The sequence below is a fragment of the Syngnathoides biaculeatus genome, chromosome 8 (genome assembly GCF_019802595.1).
Source record: "Syngnathoides biaculeatus isolate LvHL_M chromosome 8, ASM1980259v1, whole genome shotgun sequence".
Classification (NCBI taxonomy): domain Eukaryota; kingdom Metazoa; phylum Chordata; class Actinopteri; order Syngnathiformes; family Syngnathidae; genus Syngnathoides; species Syngnathoides biaculeatus.
This window is the reverse complement of record NC_084647.1, coordinates 24,200,278-24,223,589: the sequence shown is the minus strand read 5'-3', so window position 1 is coordinate 24,223,589 and position 23,312 is coordinate 24,200,278. Positions and strand designations below refer to the sequence as shown.

Here is a 23,312-nt window from a genome sequence, read left to right as displayed (position 1 = left end):
GGGAAACGTCAGCGACCGACTTCTTCTATCGGAAGTAGTAGGGCGTGGTCTGCAGGATACAATAGCCAATAATATGGCAGTACCACCTGACCTGGCGCCAGTAATGTTGGAACAGGGCGCGTCCGGCCTAGAAAGTACGTGTGAAAACCTCATCACGAGAAAGGACACGTGGTGGTTTGCTTCTTTAAAATGTTTCCTGCTTTTATCTTGTCAAAATCACAGCTAGCAAGAGCGTAACAAACACAAAACGAATGCTATGATCTTCTAAGCGGTTATTGTACACGTAAGTACAAGCTGGCTGAATATTTTTGTCTGCGCGTGGAAGAGCATAAATAATGGAAATAATGTTTGACAGTCCTCTGTAAAGAGATAAAGAGCAAGTGATATTAAAGCGTTTTGGTGTTATAATTTGTGTTTGATACTAATGGTTTGGACTATTAAAAGGAGTGCCAGCCACTTTTTCAACTGCTATTCGTATCCCCTGAGAATAGCTTCCTGGATGAAAAAGCGTGTCTAAAGCTAGCACAATCCTGCCTTTTCCTTTTCTCTTAGCATGGCCAAGCTGTGGCGTGAGGGTCACTCCACCGCCATCTTGTGCGTGTGCGCATCCCCAGGCCCGGAGACACTTGTCGCCTCAGGTTCAGAAGGCGGCGAGGTGGCCATTTGGAGCCAAGAAGGATGCGTCGTCGCTCACCTTGACCTCCTGGGCGGGGATGACTGCACCAGTGTCGTGTTTTCTCCTGCAGCGCCGAGCCTGCTCTACGCCTCGCACGGCGGCACGGTCAGCGTGCTCGACCCCCGGAACCTGAAGGGCGCCGTTAAGGAGTTCGCCAATGCTGGGGAGGAGGAGATCAACGCGTTGGCACTGAACGAGAGCGGTTCGACTCTGGCGCTGGCCGACGACTCCGGGACGGTCCGGATACTGGAACTTCCCGAGGGAAAAGTGTGCAGGACACTTCGCAGACACACCAACATCTGCTCTTCGGTGGCTTTTAGGCCGCACAGGCCCAACAACGTGCTGTCCGCTGGACTGGACATGCAGGTCAAAACATGACACAAAATGTCATTATTTATCTTGCCAAAATCACCAATCAATCAGTTCCAAGATGTTTAAAAACAAAAAAGCCACATCCATCCTTTCCTGGCTCCTCGCAAACTGGGAGGAATGCTTCCCAACACGCTAACCTTAACTGCTCTGAGAGGGCTTGACGAGAGAGCTGGGCTGATATTTCCTTACAGGAACTCATGCTGGGGAGCAACTTTTGAATATAAAAATGAGTTTAACGTGAAAGATACAGGGTGAAAGCAAGCCTGAAGAATTCTGAGGGTACCTATAATAATGGAAAGGATGATAGTATATAGACTAAATTTATTATTGAGAGAAACAAGGACTCCATATCAAAGTGGGTCAAGGAAAGGAAGGAGAACAATGGACCAGTTTTTGTCTGCCAATTGCTTCATTTGAACTTCATTGCAATGGTACAAAGAGGCAAAATGCCAATTTTAATCTTTCATTGTCCAGATCCTTACTTGTGGTTTTTGTACTTTCGTGGTTCAGGTGATGCTGTGGGGTCTGCAGAAGACACGGCCCCTTTGGACCCTCAACCTCCAGGACATAGCAGAGGACGAAGATGACCGCCTGCAGCGTCCCGGTCAGCTTTTTAACCCTCCCCTGGCCCACTGCGTCTCAGTGGCCAGCTGCGGAAACATCGTAGCTTGCGCCGCAGACGATGGCCGGGTGCACCTGATGCGGGTCGGCAATGGCTCCAAACTGGAGCAGCAGGGGGCGCTCAAGGCGCACAGCCAGGGCGCCTCCCAAGCTCATTTCGTCCCGTTCCTCTCGCACCCGTACTGGCTGACTTCGGGGGGCAACGACGGCCGCGTGGCTCTGTGGGACGTCAGCAAGCACCCCGTGGTTACTCCAGAGGGGAAGGCCAAAATCAAGGGTGCGGTCGCCCCACGCAGGAAGGGTAAAAGCAAGGCCAAGAGAAAAGGAGAGGAGGCACGAGAGGACCATGAGGCTGACGTGGAGGTGACGGAGAAGTCTGGACCCGAGGTGAACATCAACCATGGGGACAAAATTAACTGGTTGTGTCCTGCTTTGCTCAAAGGAACGCCAAGTCTGCTTGTGGCCGATCAGAGTTCAAGTCTGACTGTTTATCCTCTGGCTGAGCCGTAGAGGATGCTGCTTCAGTCATCCTTGCATCTACCTACACGGACTGAATTTTACATTAGAAATATCTCATGGCACACCCACAAAAAAAAAATAACAAAGTTGACGATCAGCACTTGTGATTCCTCATAGGGAAAAAACTCCAAGTAAGGACCATGATGTGACACCAAACTGGACTATTACAAAAATATCGGAATCGGGTGAGAATAATAGAGAGCGTTAAATATTTCAAAAGGCTGTTTGTAATAGCCGGGTTTTTTTTTTTTTTTTTTTGTCATTCTGATTGAAATGGTCATTCTGTTAACGAGCTACACAAGTTTTTCATCGACAGAGACTCCACACTTTGTTTTCTATCCATCAGCCACTGACATATTGAGATACAGTATGTCAATTGTTTTCACCATCCTCTTAACTTCAAACATTTTTTCTTTTACTTCTATCGATGTGCTGATCTTTTTGAAGTGTGCGCCTTGGCCACCTGGGGGTTAGAACTGCCCACAGTTGCTCAGTAAGTTGCAGTAATAGTTGTTCTTTGGTGCCGGTAAACAGTATTTACCAGAGTATTTTAATTTCATGTGTTTACATGTTTTGCTCCACAGGTAGTTTTCAATTGTCCATTGCTTAAAGGGTTAAAACACTGATACTTACAAATTTGGTATCCCGTCTATGGCCTTTCTGATTGTGTTTCCATGAAGTTAGCGGACTTAAAGACAAAAGTCTTGTCGTTTTAAATACTTTGTTGTAGTTTTATGTTTGGTTTGAGAGTAAACTTCAATTGGGAGTAGGATTGAACAGTTTGTAGACCTTTTTTTTTTTTTTTCCATGATGGTTCATGCTTTGAACACAAAGCTGGTATTTATAAATGAATAACAATGGATGGATACGCAGGTTTTATGTCCCTTCTGCCTTCTACGTGTCACCATTTATCACTGGCATAGATGAACTTGTAGTATGTACAGTGAAGAAAATAAGTATTTGAACACCCTGCTACATTGCAGGTTCTCCCACGTAGAAATCACGGAGGGGTCTGAAATTTTAATCGTAGGTGCATGTCTACAATGAGTGATCATCTAAAAAGAAAAATCCAGAAATCACAATGCATGATTTTTATTTTTTTAACGATTTGTGTGATACAGCAGCAAATAAATATTTGAACACCTGTCTATCAGCTAGAATTCTGAGCCTCAAAGACCTGCTAGTCCGCCTTTAAAAGTCCACCTCCACTCCGTGTATTATCCTGAATCCGATGCACCGGTTTGAGTTTGTTAGCTGCATAAAGACAACTGTCCACACAATACAATCAGTAAGGCTCAAACTTGTAACATGGCCAAGACCAAAGAGCACTCCAAAGTCACCAGAGTCAAAATTGTACAACTCCACACGGCTGGAAAGGGCTGCGGAGAAATTGTCAAGCAGCTTGGTGAAAAAAGCTCAACTGTTGGAGCAATCCTTAGAAAATGGAAGATGCTAAACATGACGGTCCATCTCAATCGGAGTGGAGCCCCATGCAAGATATCACCTTGTGGGGTCTCAGTGATCCTTAGAAAGGAATCCGCCCAGGACTACATGACAGGACTTGGTCAATGACCTGAAAAAAGCAGGGACCACTGTTTCCAAGGTGACTGTTGGTAATCCACTAAGACAGAAGGTTACCCTGCTTAAACCAGCACACATCAAGGCCCGTCTTAAGTTTGCCAATGACCGCTTGGATGATACAGAGGAGTCATGGGAGAAAGGTTTGTGGTCAGATGAGACCAAAATGGAACTTTTTGGTCATAATTCCACTAACCGTGTTTGGAGGAAGACGAATGATAAGTTCCATCCCAAGAACACCATCCCTACTGTGAAGCATGAGGGTGGTAGCATCATGCTTTGGGGCTGTTTTTCTGCACATGGGACAGGACGACTGCACTGAATTAAGGAGAGGATGACAGTGGCCATGTATTATGAGATTTTTGGGGGGAACAACCTCTTTCCCTCAGTCAGAGCATTGGAGATTGGTCGCGGCAGTGTCTTTTAACATGACAATGATCCGAAGCACATAGCCAGGAAAACCAAGGAGTGGCTCTGTAAGAAGCATGTCAAGGTTCTGGCGTGGGCTCGCCAGTCTCCAGACCTAAACCCAATAGAAAATCTGATCTCGAGAAAATCTGTGTGGAGGAGTGGGCCAAAATCCCTCCTCGAGTGTGTGCAAACCTGGCAAACAACTCCAGGAAACATTTGACCTCTGTAATTGGAAACAAAGGCTACTGTACCAAATATTAACATTGGTCTTCTCAGGTGTTCAAATACTCATTTGCAGCTGTATCACAAATAAATCATACAATGTGACTTCTGGATTTTTCTTTTTAGATTATCTCTCTCACAGTGGACATGCTCCTACGATGAAAATTTCAGACCCCTCCATGATTTCTAAATTGGAGAACTTGCAATGTAGCAGGGTGTTGAACTACTTATTCTCTTTACTGTATATTTTGCAAGAGACTCCTCTTTTTGAGTCCTTCCTGTCACCTACTGGCTGTTCTCTAGATAGCACTGAACAGGAAATACTCTTGTGGTTTGTTATAACAAAGTGTGCAATGTTTGTGATAAACAGGACGCTGTTTATAATTCACATAGATGGGACACTTTAGGATGGATGCCATATTAATCCTGTTACTATTTATTTCTGTGCAAACAGCTTTGTTAGTACCCAAAGGCAATTCTGGAAAGTGTTTGTTTTTGTGCTGAACACCAGTCTAATCCAATTTTAGTTGGAACCTCCAAAATCCCAGAACACCCCTCCAAAAATTGGACAATTTGGAGTTCAAACAATGTTCCAGGAACTCAAGTCAAAGAGAACTAGAGTTCAAGTTATATGCACATTTTCACCTTAAATTGTCCATCTTGTTTTTGCAGTGTTGGAGGAAGCTGCCTGGAGAAAATGACAAGGACTATGAGAACCTTCAAAACGGTTGGAGGTAAGATTTAAACCCAGCAATTAAAAAAATGTGAAGCAGAAAGTCATCACTAGTCCGTGATAACCATAGAACCAGAAATTTACAACACATCACTCTTCTGAGCGTAATTGTGCTTTTTTTTTTGCCTCCATGTTTTATGATGGTGACAATTTGAGGCAGGAAAAAGATTCCTATGGGGCAAAGTTTTGAAATTGTTATTTTTTCCCCCATATAAGTGACTAACAAACGTGGTGCTCTTTGAGGTTTATTTGATTCTATCTAGACCGTATTGTCATTTTGTACAACAACTAAGAAAATGCTTTTGTAAACTACCAGTCGTTACAAATTCTTCACAACAATCCCACATATTCATACTACTCTAAAACATGTCAGAATAAAAAGGCAAATCTTTCCATCGATAAGGAAAGGACAAGCGTATCCACCCGTGATTTCTTTAGGCTGTCCACAATTTGTTTGCAATACAGCAAATGTATCAGTACTGTACTTGTCTTATTGTCATGTTAAAGCATGATGTTCTCGACTACATTTGCGCTGCAAAGCAAGTAGTCATTCCATGATTCTCCTCCAAGCAAATTGGACCTTCCCAGTCTAACTGGACTTGATAGAATCTTTGGGTGGTCATCCTTACAAGTGTTGCGAGATTATGTTTTCCGTGTGGATGGTGGCTGCCAACGAGATCTTCACTTTTCTTTTACAGTTTAGCTAGGCTGCTCTCTAAGGTCTGGATGTCGGCGTCGCCCTCTTCCCCTTTGGCCCCGCGGGCGCTGCACTCCAGGAATTCCACTTTCATGGGCAGCTGGCTGAACTCAAAGTCCTTGCCTTTCTTGCCCAGGTACACGCTTCCACACGCCGAGCCGTCCTGTGAGCTGAGAGCCGCCGAGCGAGTCACCCGTAATGTATTCCTACGACAGAAAGAAGGGGACATAAAAAATGTCTTGTGTACAAATAAGTCTCCACTTATCTATTTAACTCACAGCTCCTTTTCAAGCTGCTGCTGAATCAGTTTGGCTGATTTTGCCATGGTGATATCTAAAAAGGAGAATATGTTACAGTCAGTTTTGGATGCAAGTTGGTAGGGGCACTTGTTGCGAACTGGAAGTCTGCACCTTGCTTGTTGCATGCCACAAGAACCGTGGGGGCATTCTTGCAGAGTACTGCGTCGGTCAGCAAAACGTACAGGAACTCGGCGACGTCTCTGACTTCCTTTTGGAAAATGGCGCTGTCCACCACAAACACAATGGCTCTAGAGATAAGGGGAGATGGGGGTGGCTGTAAGGTTGTGTCGTTGGCAGTGACTTGGCGACGTGAAAAATGTTATTTCCGGTCTATAAACCGCAACGTTTTTCACACGCTATAAACCCTGCGGCTTATACGGTGAGCTGGCTGATTTGTGCATTTTTTTTTTTTTAATGGTCACAAGGGGGCACTTGAGCGGAAAAAGGTAAGAGTGAGACCAGTGGAATATATATATGCCAGGAAGTGACTTTTAATGGATTTTTTTTTTTTAACTGGCCCTGTTAGCGCTGTGCTATCGTGTTGCTGCTGCTGTTACTGCCGCATCTCAGTGATTTGTACCAATATGTTCTTTTAACTGGCTCTGTTAGAGCCGTGCTAGTGTGTTTCTGCTGCATCTCAGTGATTTAGGTATGTTTTTGGGTTTTTTTTAAAACAGGCTCTGTTAGTGCTGTGCTACCGTTTTGCTACCGCGGCTGTTTTTTTTTTTGTTTTTTGTTTTTTTTTTAACGGGCTCTTAGTCCTGTGCTACTGTTTTTTGTTTTTCTACCAGTATGTTTTTTGTTTTGTTTTTTTTAAACCAGCCCTGTTCGTGCTAACATTTTGTTGCTGTGTTACACTAAGCTAAGGTCTTGAAAATTTCTGTGTACTGTCTTTGTAAATATTTCGTGTTTTAATGTGGGAACTTGCGGCTTTTACACAGGTGCACAGCTTATGTATGTACCAAATGGTATTTCCTTTACAAATGTACTGGGCGAGGTTCATAATCTGGTGCGGTCTGTAGGCTGGAAATTACAGTAATAAGGTTCTTTGTATACAAATTGTTGGATCTTTGTCGTGGCTACCCACCCATTAGATGTCAAACTACCGTAATTCCCGGCCTACGAAGCTCACCTGGTTATAAGCCTTGGTACACAGAGTTTGACGCTAGCGCCGGATCACCGCAGTGTTGAAAGCATTTGAAAAAAGTCGGTTACGGTAAATAACTGGATGCGGTTAACCATTATGGTAAGGCATATACCATTTACAGTCTGGATGCAAAGGCACGATGAACATTTGCAATGGAGGGAGTCTCCAAAGTTCACTAGATCTGTTGTTCGTGGATTTTTTGGGGGGGAAAGGCAGTCGAGGGGTCAAAGAATGCAACAGATCTGGTTGTCATAGAAAAGGAAGCCATTCTCTGCATCAGCATAAGAAAGAACTGGGACCCCCCAAAACAAATGCTTTGAAGCTAAATGTAACAAGTTTATTAGGTATGCTGTAACCATTCATCCTTTGTGCATTTTAACAGAAAGCTGCCAAGAAACTTATTAAAACACATCATATTTTTGTATTACAGACATGTTCTCTTCTCACCTGGCTGCGGTTTTGAACTTTTCCAAATATTGTGGCCGTAGACTGTCATGACCTGGTAGGTCTATCAGAGTCCAGATGGTGTTCTGAACCGGGGGGGAAAAAAAACACATGGTCAATGCGTTAACCAACTGATGCATTGACACCCAGAGTGGTTGGACTTTTTTTTTTTTTCTTCTTTAATTTAAGGTGCATAACTGAATATAGGTGGAATCATTCATGTGAATACTGAACTGTTCTGGTCTGAATCAAGGTTTCATTCCGATTTTGACATATGGAGGGCAGTCCTTTATTAGATTCATCACTTTTCCTGATTCTTTCAGGGACCGGGCCAAACATCCCAGAAAATGAAGTTCACAGGTTGCGATATTGGTAGAAGGCAGTAAGAAAGTGTACTTTTGCATCTCCATGTTAGTAAATCTGAATATTACTGTTTTTCATGCAATATTGATAGTCTGATGGATATTTGGACTGAGACCACAACTGCATTCTGTTTCTTTTCTTCGGGCAATTTAGACAATGAGCTGGGATCCAATCTAGAAAATTTGACATTTTTGGATAAAGGTACTACCAATACGATCCTACATGAGTATTGATATGATGAAAGTCATCAATCGTTATATTTGGAAAAATGGTAAAATTCCAAGAAAAACTATTCTGAAGAAACAAGTACTTAAAGTAATATATGGCATATGAATCCATCATCTAGTCATCTAAAAACGATATAAATGCAGCAAAAATATTTTACTCTCTGTAAAGTGACAAAAATACAATCAGCTAAATGTGGTTATCAGTTCTATCAAAATGATAAAACCTACCCTATCATTTTTCACTTTATAGGGAGCACTACTGTCTGTAACAGAGGTCTGAGTCCGTTTGAACTTCCCGGACAGCAGCTGAAAGAAGAAGATGGAAAAATAAACATTAATCGTCTATGAAGGCTTGGGTCTATTGTCTGCTCATCCGTATTGAACAGGTGAATCCAAGCCGCGTAGCCGGCTTTGGCATCTACTCACTCGGCTGAAGAGAAGAGTCTTGCCCGCATCGCACAACCCGACTAGCAACACCGCACTTTGGACGGTTTTACTAGTTAGAAAGTACTTGAGGAAAACTGGAGGACAGACAAAGGGCTGGCCGTTAATGCTTGGGAAATTGAAGACCACGCTCCGGTAGCTTAGCCGTTAGTGTCGTAGCCCAGCAATTCAGCAAAGGCAACACTTGGGCACTTTAACAAATATGCGTTGGGTAAAGCTCAGAATTATGCTAAAATGTATCTAAAAAGGCACGAGCCAACTTTCCCGAAAAAAAAAAAACAACCCAAAAAAACATATATATCATTAGGCTGTTAGCCAGCTAGGCTAGCGTTAGCATACTACCGCACCACAAGTGATGATCACAACAGCCAAAGCCACGAGGACCCCGATGAGGAAAAGCGGGTCCTGGTCTTCCAGCTGCTGGCGCACTGCCTCGATGTAAGGCTCCAGTGAGATGCCCGCGTCCGTTTTCCCTTCCATGTTGCCGGTGATGTCCGCCTCCATCAATCGAACTCCCCGTTGACGCTTGTTAAACGTGAGCAGTATGCTTGGGACACGTCTACTTCTTGGCGGAAGGATCTGTACTGACGCCATTTTACCTGTTGGCGGCGCTGCTTCCTAACGCACCCCCCCCCCCTCTACATTGAGTTTGTAATGAACAAAAATGTGGCGTAAATGTGCGGTAAAAGTCGTACTTCTTACATTTAACGCAATGTATACGGCGTAGTTTTATCAAATTAACTATATCGGTGCCTTTCTTTTCATTGAAGTGACAAGAAGTTGTTTTGGTTGCCACGTTAAACCCTAATGTTGTACTGGTAAATAAGACAGTGACGTCGAATGGCTTTTAATTACCACTAGGCGTTTTGTCAACTTCATTCATTAATGCATCTTTATGGGTAAAGATGACGAATGGGTGTGCTTGCCACGGTCATGGCAAATGAGCTCCCTGGAATTAGACCGCTACCAAGTACGTAATCAGGTTTGACGCACTGGGCGATTTATCATATATTCTAGATTATTATTGAGCATTAATTATGTATGTGTTTATAAGCGTCAAATCAGTGACTTTTGAGTCACGGTAATCCCCAAAATGATGGTTTAGGTTCCCTGGTTAATTCCTAATTAGTTCCTGTGATTTGATGGGTATTAAATTACGTTTTTTTTACGCACTGGGTGTTCCATTCGATTTATATTTATGGGTTTGTAAGAGTTTGCTGTTTGTGTCATATTATTCATGGGAAAGACAAGAAGCGGTTTTGGTTTCTACGTTCATTCCGAATGGGGTTCCTGTAATTAGACGGTGACTTAGCAATGGCTTTTACGCACTGAGTTCAGACCTTGTCTCGCATCCAAGGCGCCTTTTACGCACTGGATATTTGACTCCGCACAATGTCGCACACGTCAGAAAGCCACATTCTACAACGGTATATATGAAGAGGCTTCGTGACAGCTCCACTTAGTTTCAAGTCGGCGACATACTCAGATGACCACCGCGTTGAAGATGATATTTTAATTCACAAGGACGTCGACTTGTCATTTGCAGTTTACAGCCGGAATTCAATTCATTTAGAAAAAAAAAAACCTAACCAACATGGCTTTAGTGTTTTTGTTGACGCTTTGCTCATTTGCGTGTTTATTTGAGGTATCGCTGGGAACAGGTTTTGTTTATCGGCTCCCAGGTATCACCGTGCAGCGGCAGCGCGTCGTACCGCGGCTGAGTGCCTCCGTTAGGCCGCCCGGTTCCGTCTCCGGATCCCAACTCAGGTGAGCATATACCTGCACAATCTCATGCGTTTATTATTTGAAATATTTTAACAGCCGACAGAACTGGTGATCATCCGAATGCATTGTGTTATTTTAAATTTATTTTCCTGAGCTGGAATAGGCTACAGCTCTCTCCCCGGATAAATGCAGAATGGTTGCGTCAGGAAGGGCATCCGGCGTAAAAACTGTGCCAAACAAATATGAGCGTTCATCTGAGATGGCACGCTGTGGCGACCCCTAACGGGACAAGCCGAAATACATGCATACCTGTACCAATGAAAAGCAGGCGGCAAATACTTGTGGTTAATGACTACAAGTCCCAGAATGCAAAAGCGATGCCAGTCCTGGTCCGGCACTGCAATGTTAAGTGTGATTCCCGATGCATTTAATTGTTAACGTGGATTGCAAAATATCAATGACTCTTATGTATTTTCTGATCTTTTTGGGTGGACTTATTGATGGGTTGAAATCAATGACGTAGAATAAAAACTGGACTGCGCACTCTGCTTCCATCATTGGTTCCGCCATGGTCAACAGACTCTGACTTCTGGTCACGGCAAAAAGTATGGTAAACATACACACATTGTTATGGAAAATGATGCGATAAATATATAATAATTAATTATGAAGGTGAAGCTGAAACACACTTACTGGTGAAAAGTTACTTCTTTGCGACCGTCTGCACGGTTTTGACAGCCAACAGCGCAACAAAAAAGATAAACCTAACGTATTCTATCTATCCATTTTCTTCACCACTTATCCTCACGAGGGTCACGGGGAATGCTGGAGCCTATCCCAGCTGTAAACAGGCAGGAGGAGGGATACACCAGAACTGTGAGGCCAACGCTTTACCAGTTTATCTTAGTTTCTAAACTTGGCTAATCTGTGTGCAAAATGATACCTACCGGACAAATGAAAATATTTTTTGTCAGCGAGAGTGATAAGAGAATTCATTCACAAACGTAATACAATTTCTCACTTCATGCTGATGTTTTCAGAATTTTTTTCTTCATTACACAAAATGTGTAAAAAAAAATATCCAATCTAATTTTTTTTATGAGTAATGCGTGTTCAGGAAATATATTCATTCATCAATGTTCTATAGCATTTGACCTCATTAGGCTAGTGGGTGGGTTGGAGCCAATAATTTCCAGCTGACTTTGGGGTAAATACAGGTAGAGTACACACAGTACTGGTTGTCAGTCAATTCCTGGTCACATACAGACAACAAGCATTCACACTCATATTCACACCGATGGATAATTTTGAGCAAAGGTGTCAACTCCAGATTGTAGTTCCCTCAGAGGGCCATTATGACTGTCAAACCACAGAAATCTTTAATCACTTTATCATATTTACTCGTGAAATTTATGAACTAGGTTTAGAATCAGAAATCAAGGATAATGGGTTTTTCAACGATTGTTGATGTTTGGTAACACAAAGGGGATTGCAATATCTCGTTATCATCCATGATATGACAATTTGAAATTTTGGTACCGATTTTAACAAGAATCATGGAAGTTGACACACATGATTTGCCTTTGCGGGCTACATAAAATCATAAGGGGGGGCCAGCTCTGGCCCCCGAGCCTTGAGTTTGATAGCTGTGATTTAGCGTCTCGAATATGCACGTTTTTTGAGTGTAGGTGGAAGCCCACACGAATACAGGGAGGACATGCAAACTCCGCATTTGATGGCTATATCCAAGATTTGAACCCAAACCTCAGAACTGTGAGGCAGACCTCCTAACCAATAACCCAACGTGCTTCCCCCAAGATACAACCTTTGAAAAAAAACATAGAACGCCTTCTGGAAATAAAACACCAAAATAAAACTGTTCACGCTTCATTGCATGTTTGAAAAAAACAAACAGTGGCAATACCATAAATAACATGTAAATACTTGGAGAACCTGCAGTCCACTCATTTGACTTTGGCGCAGGCAGCACGGGTCCCGTGAGGTGTGAAGTTGAAAAGTTGTCCATCTCCAGGGTGTCTTCTGCTTTTTTCCCAAAGGCGCTGGGATACGCTCCAGCTCCCTGCAACATTGAACAGGATAAGCAGTAAAGAAAATGGATGGATGGATTGGAACTAAACAATCTTGAGTTCAAAGACATATTTTCCCATAGCTGTTCAAAAGGTTATTGGCAGTACTCTCCATTTTAAAAGTTGAACTTGTGACGATTATGAATAGACAATATTCAATACTCATTTTCTTAGGAATGTGTCAGTGGAGTATTTAATCATAAATGTAATCACTGTGCTTTAAATGCCCAGGTTCTATAATAATAGTCAACTCTACTTCTAATTTCATACGTACCTGTCCCTAGAAAGCGAATTTCAGAGAGTCCATCACCCAAATACTTTGGTGGAATCAGTGATTGGGGCAATGGATCATTGCTAAAAGCCTCTAAATGTATCCACAGTTTGCTTTCGTTTCACCCATTTTCCTCTCTTTCGAACAATCTGCTTCATCTTCGACACCACCATGTTTTTATGATTCAATCATTCATTCACTTCCATACTTCTTATCCTCACTGTGCTGGAGCCTATCCCAGCTGACTCTGGGCCACAGGCAAGGAACACCTGAGCTGGTCACAAGCCAATCAAAGGACACATATAAACAAACAACCGTTTGTACTCACATTCACACCTCTTGGCAATTTAGAGTCTTCGATTAATCTACTATGCATGCTTTTGGGACGTGGGAGGGAAGCGGATAACCCAGAGAAAGCCCACGCTGCCACAAGGAGAACTTGCAAACTCCATACAGTCGAGACCAGATTTGAATTAGGGCCCTCAGAACTGTGAGGCAGACGCGCTAACCAGGTGACCGCCATGGCTTTTTTTGGTTAAAAATTCACAAAAAAGAAAGAAATAGAGCACAGTGTATTGCGTAAGGAACTACAAAACCCGATGTATCACAATTTCTACTTTACAATGTGTCGGCTGATCTCCAGTGCTCAATCACTTACGGTGTGGCGAAGAGTCACCAAGTGTAATTTTTTCGTGATGGTCCTCTTAAGTTGCATTAGGATAAGTCGCTTGGTGTCCATCCTAGATTTTATGCTGCTTTGTGTATAATACACGACCTCTGCCATTCTCCATTTTAGGAACTGGTGTCAGTACACTGTGTCCAAGACCGTGTCCTGTCAGGTGCAGAATGGGAGCCAACCCACCGTGCAGAGGGTGCTTCAAACCTGCCGCTGGCCCGCAACTTGCTCCAAAGTCCTCAGGTACTGTCGCTCTATGATTTTTGTCACACTTTTCTGCTTTTTTTTTTACATTGTGCAACTTGTCAGTATGATTTTATTCCACTTTGACTACGTCTTTCCCTGAACCTCAAGTCCTAAGTTTCTCAGACTGTCCTTCTAATAAGTGCATGTATGGTTTTAAGTTCTTTTTTTTTTTTTTTTTTTTTTTTTTTTTTTTTTACCAGCTACAGGACCGTCCTCAGACCATCTTTCGTGGTGTCCTACAAGCAGGTAACAGCGTTGGAGTGGAGGTGCTGCCCGGGTTTTTCTGGCAAGGAGTGCCGTGAAGGTGAGCTGTATCTAGTTATTGTTCCTGGCAAAAAATACAAAGCAGGAAGCACAGTGTGCATATAAGTGTGTCTCAAGGCTACACCCGACTTTTTACCATCAGCAGGCGGTTTCCTGAACTTCAGTAAATGTCCGTTGGTGTGTAGCTAGCTGGCTAATTGTGCTACTGTACAGGTGGTCCCTTGAGATGACTGCTGGTTTATAGGAAGGCTGTTTTAGATTAACTCTAAGTCCGTAGATATATAAACCCTGCTTTCTCTTTTGTCTCACTCTACTCCTGCTAAATATGTACCCCTGCAAAATAGTACTCTGTCAACCATCAATATTATTGAGTCAACTGAATTAATGAATGAATAAAAAACAAACTGGAATGTCCAACAGCGGCAGTAAAAAGAGCTGTGAGAGTAGAATTTCAATGATGACCACTGCTGTTCTTAGATACCACAGACCTCAAACAGTGCGGCCAGTAAAGACCAAGCCAGTCAGTGTGAAGAATGTGTGGAACAATCTGGTGGTTATACACAAGTGTTTGTGTGCGTATGTGTGCATGCAGAGTACTTTGTGTTCAATGTTGTCAGAACCACTCAGACAAACACAGTTCGACTTCATCTTAACTGAATACAAACTGAATGCAAACTCCACAAAGGCAGGTCCACATTTAAACCCGGGTCCTTAGAAATGTGAGGCAGTTGTGCCTAACCAGTCATAGTCATTCACTGTGCTTCCCCTAAGCGACAATTATTTGTGTATACTGTACATAACTTGATTATTAAATTAATTAATATTTTGGGAATTGAAATGTTTAGAGACTTTTTTTGTAAACTTAGAATTGTCTAAATCTTCAAAATTTTAGTCTCTCAACAGTTAAAGTTTAAAAATAATCATCTGATCAATTTTCAAAATAACTGTGAGTTGCAGCCTGAGTTAAGAATGTTAAAATGTTGCTTAAACCTGCACAGTTAATGTTTTTATGCTCAAACTGGTTTTTAATTGCTTGTTCTTTTAATGCCTGAAACCATGACGCAACTAACAGCTAATCCCAATATACAGACGCTCCTCTACTTACGTTCATTCGTTTTACGCTTTTCCAATTTTACGTTTGAACTGACTAAAATAATTAAAAAAAAAAAAAAATTGTGAGTGAATTTTGGAGTTTAGCGCGCTTTCCGTAGTCCGAGAGTTTCAAACGATCTTACATTTGACACTGGATCCATTGTCTACGTGGCGCAAATGACAGACTGAATGTGCCTTACCTCTTCCCAGTTCATAGCGTGTTACCCTTGTGTTAAGATGTCGTATCTGATCTCTGTGTTTACATATACATTGTTTTGCGTGTTTGTAACCCTGAGCAAATATGGTTGGTCAAAAGCGAAGGTCTGCAAGTGATAGTGGTCATCAAAAGAAGCGGCAAGCCATCTCATTTGAAACAAAGGTGGCTATTATCAGGAAAATTGATGCTGGTGAAAAACATGTGAACGTTGCACGTTTCTTCCAAATGCCTCAGTCGACCGTCAATACCATTTAAAAACAGAAAGATCTCTTATTAGAGTATCAAATGGTCATAGATTACTTGAATGTACAGGAACAACTGGCATTCATTTACACACTACGTTCGGAACATAACTAAAACTGAAGTTGAGGAGCGTCTGTATTGCTTGGAATGCCTTCCATACCAATGCGGAAAAGGTGAAAATATGCAATGTAGAGAAACATGGGAAAAAAATCATTATTCTGTAGTTTTTAAACAGATTTAAACATGCTCAAACACACTTTTCAAATCCATCATAATTTATTTGAATCCCCCCGAAAATCATAAAATTAATATAAAATACTAACGGTATTGTCTGTCCTGCGTACATGTCTGTACTTTTAAGAGGCGAAGCCGAGTGTGGTACGTCACATCGGCGAGTCAGCCTCTGAGTGTCAGTGGAGAGCTGTGGTAAACAGCAGCTTTTGTGTAAGTGAGGCTATTTTGTCTTACTGTTCTTACAAGATTCAATAAAGGGCTTAATGGTGCACTGGCACCTGTTAGCTCTCCTTTCCAACATGGAAGGTCATGACAGTAAGTGAGTAGATCTTCTGAATATCTTAAAAATCAACCTTATACCAGGGGTGTGAACGATAGAACAACATATTTGCTGATTTTTCCTGATCTCAGGAACGTCTCTTTCTCGTCTATTCTTAACTACTTTTTCTTTAAATTGTGTTTACTGTTCATGAATTTTTCAATGAGCTCTATCTGTTCATATAAATCTGCATACATTGAAGCGTTTGTATTGGTATTATAAATCAATGGTATGTCATTAGAGGAAGGATATTTGTATATGTGATATGTGTGGCTTGTAAGCTAGTAAAATAACAATTCAAATGTTTTATTTACTAGCTGTGCTTAATAGACTAAATCATTGGTGTCCAATGCGTCGATCTCCATGCTGGTTACGGTCAATCGTGACCCCGTGCTCAAAAACAAACTAACAAAAAAAGACATCTGCCTATCATCCATCTCGTCGCTTGATTCAGGTGTGGCCAATATGTCGATTGCATTGGTAGATTGATTAACATTCGGTTTGACCAGTCCTGGACACTTTTGACACGCTTCTGGACATGGGAACATTAAGGCATGTTCGAGCAAGCAAGCTTCCTATTTACAGTTTGTCTCTTGCTTTCTTCACGGCAGTTGCTGCAATGCCCCTCCGTCGCCAGATCGCGAGACGCTGGCTGATTGAAAAGTAGATCTTTGTGCAAAAAAACTGTGGGCGCCCCTGGACTAAATTTTACAGGAATTCAATTGTCTTTGTTTGCTAAGGGACAAAGTGGAGATCAACTTGGGCCCCAGAAAAGATTGTGTTGAACCTTAGAGGTTTATTTGTGTTAAAAGAACACAGTATCTTGGTGCGATATTTTAGCCTGTGCGTTGTTGCATAAATCTTGCTTTCAAAGCGTTGGCATGGCCTGCTCAAAGTTGTTGATAATGACCTCAACACTCAAATTTAGCCCGTTAGTCATAATTATCATTGTTGGACTTGGAAAGGCAGGATTTTCTCCAGCCTAAGAAAGCACACATTACCTAATGGAATCAAGAGACTTTTATTACAAAGCTGTTGGAAACCAATTTTTGCTTTGGACTGGCTATTATTTCACACAAAGATTAACGTATGGCTATATCCTCTTTTTCTGTACTGCCAACGATTATAATTCACTGAAGAACAAAGTGGCCACAGGAGTGTGATGAAGTATTAAAGCTTGACTAAACTGATTTGCAGTCTATTTTGACAGAGAGCGCGGGAGAATCATAGCCATACGGAGGGCTGGAACACCACGTTGGATTTTGTTAAGTACACTTTTTTTAAAAAGGGACTGATGTCATTGACTGGCAGAAGGAAGAGAGGAGTTGGGTCATATACATGAAGGGGTTCCTAGTTCATTGTCCCCCAGCTGCTACAAAAACCACAGGTGTCAGTTCTCTGGGAACGTGGCCTCACTTGTATTAATAAACGTGACAACAGTCAACGGTTTTGCCAATACTTTATTGGAAGTTAATAAAATTATGTTGAAAGGAAAGACCAGTTATTAGGCAGCCAAAAGAGTCATTTTGTAGTCAGTTGTGAGTCTTACCAGGTGGATTTAACCATTTTGCTTTATTATTCTTAGTTTTTTGCAAGGTGGGAATAGATAGTCTCAGTTTCAATGTAATTAAAGCAACCTTATTAATGAATGTTCACAGAATTAGTTTTATCTTAACATTTGAGTTTTTACAACTGATATATTTAAATAAACAAATCTTGGAAACTGTACAAAACCCCAAGCCCCCATGTGCATGGTGCCGTGTTACACCATTCAAATCCCCCCACACTGTTCGATGCCCTCGAGAAAGCAACTATGATATCTTTTCATGAAGCAGAATGACAAAAATAGTAACATAGTGACTTGAATCTGGTTATTGGTCAATACTTCGGGTTCTGACCAGAACTAACTCGTCAGAACATATTACTCAAATTCTAAAGTCTCCACACTTGGCATCCAGTCAGCTTTAGAATTGACTTTAAAGTTGTACTACTGGTCCATAAATCAACAAATGAGTTATGTCCTGAATAGAATAAAACAAATTCTAGTGGAACATAAGCCCAGGAGTGCTCACATTAAATGGAAGATATACCAAGGAGTGCACAGAGTAAATCAATCAAAATATGGTACTTTCAAAACGATACGTTAATCTTCAATACTAGGTTAGCAATCTCTTTCCTTTAATCACTGCCGGGATGCGGTGTGGCATTGAGCCAATCAGGTTGCGGCATTGCCTGGGAGTTATAGAAGCCCAGATTTCCTAGATGTTTGCTTGTCAGTTCTTTTTTGTTTTTGGGTCTGGAGCCCCTCATTTGCCTCTTGATGATACCCCATGAAGCAGATGTGCCCAATACGTCGATGGTGTCAATTGGCTTGACCAATCCCTAGCCTTTTCAGACATGTGTCACTGCGCATGTGCACATAAAGGGATGTTCCAGCAAGCTGGCGAGTTTGCCTCCTGTCTATGCCTCTTGCTATTTTCATGGCTTTTTCTCTCGTTCTTTCCGCCCCATTGATGCTTTTTTGGCCAATTGTGAAGTCTGCAGTTGCAGTTGAAATTCTTTAAACTGTGGGGCCCTGAATTTACAGTACAATCTGTGGGTTTGACTTTTTGAATGGAATTAGGGAAATAAACTTTTCCATGATATTTAAGTTTTTTGGAAACTGTCTGCACAGGTATAGTTATGTATATATACAGTGTATGTATATATGATGTGTGTGTGTGTGTGTGTGTGTGGTGTGTGTGTGTGTGTGTGAGCACCCACATAATGTATATATCCCTGTTTTAAATGTTTCAAGCTATCTTTTGTTTTTATTTTTTAAATGCTTTTAATCATGTAAAGCGCATCAAGTTACTTTGTGTAGGAAATGCACTCTATAAATAAATGTGCTTTGCTTTCGTTTTGCGTTGGAGTCACGCAGTAAAGTTAAATTAGCCATTACCGAAAAAGGTCATCATATTTGAGTAACACGTCACTCATCACTGGTTAATTATCTAGTTACAGATACTTAGTGACAAACTGGAGATGTGCTTGTGTTCAGAATTAGCAAATCACATTCATACTCCCCTATCATATTCTATCTTTCAATCACATGGACCTTCATAAATCTTGTGGCCATGGTTGAGAGCTACATCAGTAGCCTAATAGTATTTTAGAATACCCTTGACCCTTTGTGTGCTTCCTCTATTACAACTTTGATAATATCTCCGAAGACAGCATATTTGGGAGTAGACTTTGACTCCTAATTCGGTGTTTGTACTGTTCTTGGAGAAAGGAGAAAAAGGTCAAAAATACTTAACAAGCAGTGATAAAGGAGGTAATGACTCATTTTGACAGTACACTGTTCCCATTTTTATCTTTTTTTTTTTTTTACATTATTTGACCTCTCTTTCTTGTTTACAATCCATGATGTAGCAATTTATCATCATGATGAAACGTATTTTTCTTCTCCTTGTATCATAGAACCCGAGTGAGTAAGTGTTTAGAGCTTCAAATATGGAGGTATTTGGTCATGGTGGATGATGACCATGCCAAAAATCAAGGGGTTGTAGTTGGCCTTAAAGTCTTACGAAATGAGTATAGGGACACACGAGCTCTAGAGAGGTTTTATCTTTTAAAGGCTACTAACCCATGCATCTAGTCTTCGAATTTGGAATTTTTAGAAGCATTTTGGCATGAAAGGTCTTAGATGTAAATAAAATGAACCCAGAGATATTTAGAAATCTCTGTGTCCGAGTTGTTACAGTATGTCAAAAGCATTCCATCGAGGCTATGGATCATTTCCAATAACTAGCAAACCTAGGTGGTGGTTCCCAATTGTGAGGTTACATTACTCCAACTTTGAGGAAAGCAACAAGTCTGGAATGGATTCCCTGGCCAATTCCTGACCTCAAGATTCAGAAGGAACAATGCAATTTTCTGACTGCCTTTCACATAGTATATCACATAGTTCCAATGTCCTGTAGATATATGGTAAAGCAATAAAACAGATGCATATCCCACATGTGCTTCTGTAGACTGCAACTTCGACAACGCGAGGACATGAGTGATGTCTCTATTACATCTCCGGTTGTGCTCACATATAGGTCAGACCGTAACCCTTAACCTGCTAACGCTCAGCTGTTCCTGCTCTCATGTGCCTGATGGATGATGTTCCTTTCAATGCTCCTTCTGTGTTTTCCATTTCCTTCAGCATCTTCTCATTGGGTCCTTCTAGTGGCATTGTAATGTTTTCTTTCTCTTTTGTTACTCCTTCAGTCTGCATCTACTCCAGTTAAGCAGGTTAAGTTCTCACAACATTTTTTGGGAAAGGTTTATAAGTATGATAAGAGCCATATGTGTGCATGAAATGTTCTCATTTTTATAGGGGGGGGGGTGGGGGGGTCAAAACCAGCCATTAACTTTGCCTGTTAATTTGTGTGAAGGAATTGTTTGTTGCTTTAAACCTCCTTTGGAAATATGCTACTTCCCATATTTGAAGTGTTGTCCTTTTGTGTCATTTTTTTCCCCAACTATCCCAACCAGTCAACTTATGTGGAATATAAATGAAATCCATAAGGATTATAGGTTCATTTTACTGCTGAAGCTTTCTCCAGTAATCAGAACCTTCAAAATTATCCGTTTTGATCATGGGCGCGAGCACAATTTACCTGTCTATCAAAAAGTGCTTAATTGTGGGATAATTATGGTAGAAGCAGGCCACCACTCCCGCCCCTAAAAAAAGATAAAAGAAGACAACAAAAACTGCAGTGCTTCCTTCCCACTGCAAATGCTTCACCCATCTCAACACCATATTGACACTGAACTGCAATTACATAATAAGTCCTGTTCACAGGACAACACCGCTAACCAAAATGGGACACATAAACCTTTTTATTCCTCTTTTCCAGTGCAGTGTACCTACTCTCCTCAACACAGTTTTCCTACTCTAAGGCTTTTTTGTTGCGTTTCCATTGTCAAAATCAATACCTGGTACCAGTACCTATTTCCATACATGCCCATCTGGGGTTCGCAGTAGATTTTTTTTTTTCAAGTCTTCAATTAACCTACCATGAATGTTTTTGTGATCAGGAAAGAACAGGAGTACCTGGAGAAAACCCACACAGGCACAGGGAGAACATGCAAACTCCACACAGGCAAGGCCGTATTTGAGCCCAGGTCCTCAGAATTGTGAGGGAGATTTATTAACGAGACGCCCACAGTGCCACCTGATAGTGTCAACGATGAAAAATCTGTTGCCATTCAACCCCTATTTCCCAGTCAAACTTTATTTGTAAGCGCTGTTCATACAAAAAAGAAATGCAACACAAAGACATTAATAAAAATAAAATCAAGCCCACCTACGGCTTGTCCACAAAGATACATATGATCACACATACAGGTTAAAAGTAACAGTTATGGCATAAAAACCTGCGGTTCCGTACAGGGCATCCCTAGAGCCCTATCTGCACTGGGTTGCAGCTACAGGCTGCCAGGATAGTGCCTCCTGTGCAGTAGCGCAGTGAGCGGCTGCACTATTGCCAATCGGGGACCCCAAGAGGCAGAACTATGACCATAGCCCATCACAGCTCCCAGTGCAAAGGGCTCCCACTGAATGGACAAAATTAACGGTAAAATAAATGCTGGAGTAAGTAAAACAAGTATTAGTTATAAGTGAAGGTAAAGAAGTAAAAAAGGTGGGTCTTGAGCCTTTTCTTAAAAACAAGAACATTCTCTGCAGGATTTCAGTCTTGTGGTTCTTCGGAAGGCTGTTCCACAAACAGGGTCTGTAGAATTAAAATGCTGCCACACCGTGAGTCTGTGTCCTGACTCAAGGGATGACTAAAAGGCCAGAGACCGAGCATAGTTAATACAATATATGTGATGCAAAGCTTTACTGGTCATTCACTGTTCAAAGAACCAATTAGAAATGACTAATATAAACATGTTCTAACTTGAGTTTACCCCAGACACTGCAGCATGATATTCCACAGCCCCCAGTTTGCTGCTGTGGTCTGTTTTTTTCCACTGCACTCAGGCCTACTGATTTAAATGACTCTCCCTAAGAAGAAACCAATCCCGATAACCCCCCCTTATTCTTGTCTAATTCTGACTGATGCTTTCATTGCACTGTTTTTTTGGGGGGAGTTTGACTAGCTGGTGGTGTGTCTTTGAATGCAGAATTTGTTCCTTACATTTGCTCAAAATGCGCCCCGATGACATAAAAGTAGCTGCAGTGTGCCATTCTTCATTGCTGTCTCCACCCTTTCAGAATACACCGTGAAATCAATCAAACCCCAATAATTTTGCCTTTAATTGCATTCTATAATAGCTGATGCTCCCCTGCAAAATCACGCAAGATGGTGTCATTAATTGAGGATGAGTGCATGTCTGTACCATCAGGCCCATCCGTCTCGTCCTGTGGTCAAAGGCTTGAAAGGCTGGCTGACGGTGCCAGATGATGAGATGATTTGGCATCGGGGTTAATTTGTCATTGCATCACGTCTAGCAAAATGTTTTTGCGAAGTCTCCTTGATTGAAATGGCCTGTGATCTATCAAGTGGTATCATGGTGGAGATGCTAACTGATGCCAGTGTGCACTTCCAGGAAGGTTTTCAGAAATAGTGCTCTCAACTCTGTCATATTGTGGTGAGAATGGGTGTGTGACCGAAAGAGATTTTGACAGTATGATTTGTTTGTCAGGATGTGTGTAAGTGTGTTTCTGCTTGCCTGTATGTGTGTGTTCATGCCAGTTGTTTTAGATGCCAAGCAATAGTTGAATACTCTGTGGTTGGAACTAGTGTGGGATGCAGTCCATCTTCTTGGAGGTTATTTGAGGTTCTCCGCTGAGGTGTACTTGGTAAAATGTCCAGTCCTGTCCCTTTCCATTGCCGTTTCTGTTGTGCTGTAGTGGTACAGACAATTCATGAAATTAGTCTAAATGTTTGTTTCAAGAGCCTCTAATAAAGCTGCCTCCCTGGGGGAAGTACAGACATGTCTCTCATCAGTTTATCACCAAAAACTAGCATTCATCGCGATTAGGATTCAAGACAATGTGCACAGTTATGGTCTGTTTCATCAATTTACTCTAATGGACGACCACCCACCTCTTGACCACATCGTCTTTGTTCTGAGCAAATTATTCTCAATAGTTTGTTTTTTATTGTTGTTGTTTAATTGGCTTCTCACTGAGCATAACCTAATATG

General features: G+C 41.7%; 3 protein-coding genes across 7 annotated transcripts in view; 2 read left to right on the top strand and 1 right to left on the bottom strand.

The window, feature by feature from the left end:
* Positions 1–79: 79 nt before the first annotated feature.
* Positions 80–5,212, top strand: wdr53 (WD repeat domain 53). Of its 4 annotated transcripts, none has more exons than XR_009796159.1 (4): positions 141–283; positions 553–1,042; positions 1,559–2,681; positions 5,072–5,212. XR_009796159.1 is itself a non-coding variant. In XM_061828131.1 (4 exons), the coding sequence occupies exons 2-4, from the start codon at positions 554–556 to the stop codon at positions 2,151–2,153; spliced, it is 1,005 nt and encodes a 334-aa protein (XP_061684115.1). In that variant the 5' UTR covers positions 141–283; position 553; the 3' UTR covers positions 2,154–2,965. The 4 variants fall into 4 exon arrangements, 3 of the variants coding, with proteins under 3 accessions (XP_061684114.1, XP_061684115.1, XP_061684113.1); XM_061828131.1 differs by lacking the exon at positions 5,072–5,212 and having other exon boundaries at positions 1,559–2,032; positions 2,112–2,965; XM_061828130.1 differs by lacking the exons at positions 141–283; positions 5,072–5,212 and adding an exon at positions 80–134 and having other exon boundaries at positions 1,559–2,965.
* Positions 5,213–5,364: 152 nt separating this feature from the next.
* On the bottom strand, positions 5,365–9,364 carry srprb (SRP receptor subunit beta). The gene is made up of 7 exons (XM_061828134.1): positions 9,101–9,364; positions 8,736–8,830; positions 8,538–8,615; positions 7,723–7,805; positions 6,240–6,376; positions 6,108–6,162; positions 5,365–6,035 (listed from the first exon to the last, which is right to left on the bottom strand). The coding sequence occupies exons 1-7, from the start codon at positions 9,345–9,347 to the stop codon at positions 5,825–5,827; spliced, it is 906 nt and encodes a 301-aa protein (XP_061684118.1). The 5' UTR covers positions 9,348–9,364; the 3' UTR covers positions 5,365–5,824.
* A 147-nt stretch (positions 9,365–9,511) lies between these two features.
* LOC133505151 (collagen alpha-1(XXVI) chain-like) overlaps positions 9,512–23,312 on the top strand; it is a 31,296-nt gene continuing 17,495 nt past the window's right edge. The window contains exons 1-4 of one of the 2 annotated variants that reach the window (XM_061828128.1): positions 9,512–9,723; positions 10,436–10,520; positions 13,633–13,755; positions 13,959–14,062. In XM_061828128.1, coding sequence (XP_061684112.1) covers positions 9,666–9,723; positions 10,436–10,520; positions 13,633–13,755; positions 13,959–14,062 — 370 coding nt within the window. In that variant the 5' untranslated portion in view covers positions 9,512–9,665. Of the gene's footprint in view, positions 9,724–10,398; positions 10,521–13,632; positions 13,756–13,958; positions 14,063–23,312 lie in introns of both variants that reach the window. The other variant, XM_061828126.1, reaches the window with a different exon arrangement.

Excerpts from the sequence above, each read along its gene's own strand:
- srprb (XM_061828134.1), bottom strand. The coding sequence starts at position 9,347 with ATGGCGTCAGTACAGATCCTTCCGCCAAGAAGTAGACGTGTCCCAAGC. Across the intron at positions 7,806-8,537 it reads ATAAAGTGAAAAATGATAGG|AACACCATCTGGACTCTGAT; the intron begins GTAGGTTTTATC and ends CCCCCGGTTCAG. Across the intron at positions 6,163-6,239 it reads TGTGGCATGCAACAAGCAAG|ATATCACCATGGCAAAATCA; the intron begins GTGCAGACTTCC and ends TCTCCTTTTTAG.
- wdr53 (XM_061828130.1), top strand. The coding sequence starts at position 554 with ATGGCCAAGCTGTGGCGTGAGGGTCACTCCACCGCCATCTTGTGCGTG. Across the intron at positions 1,043-1,558 it reads CCGCTGGACTGGACATGCAG|GTGATGCTGTGGGGTCTGCA; the intron begins GTCAAAACATGA and ends TTCGTGGTTCAG.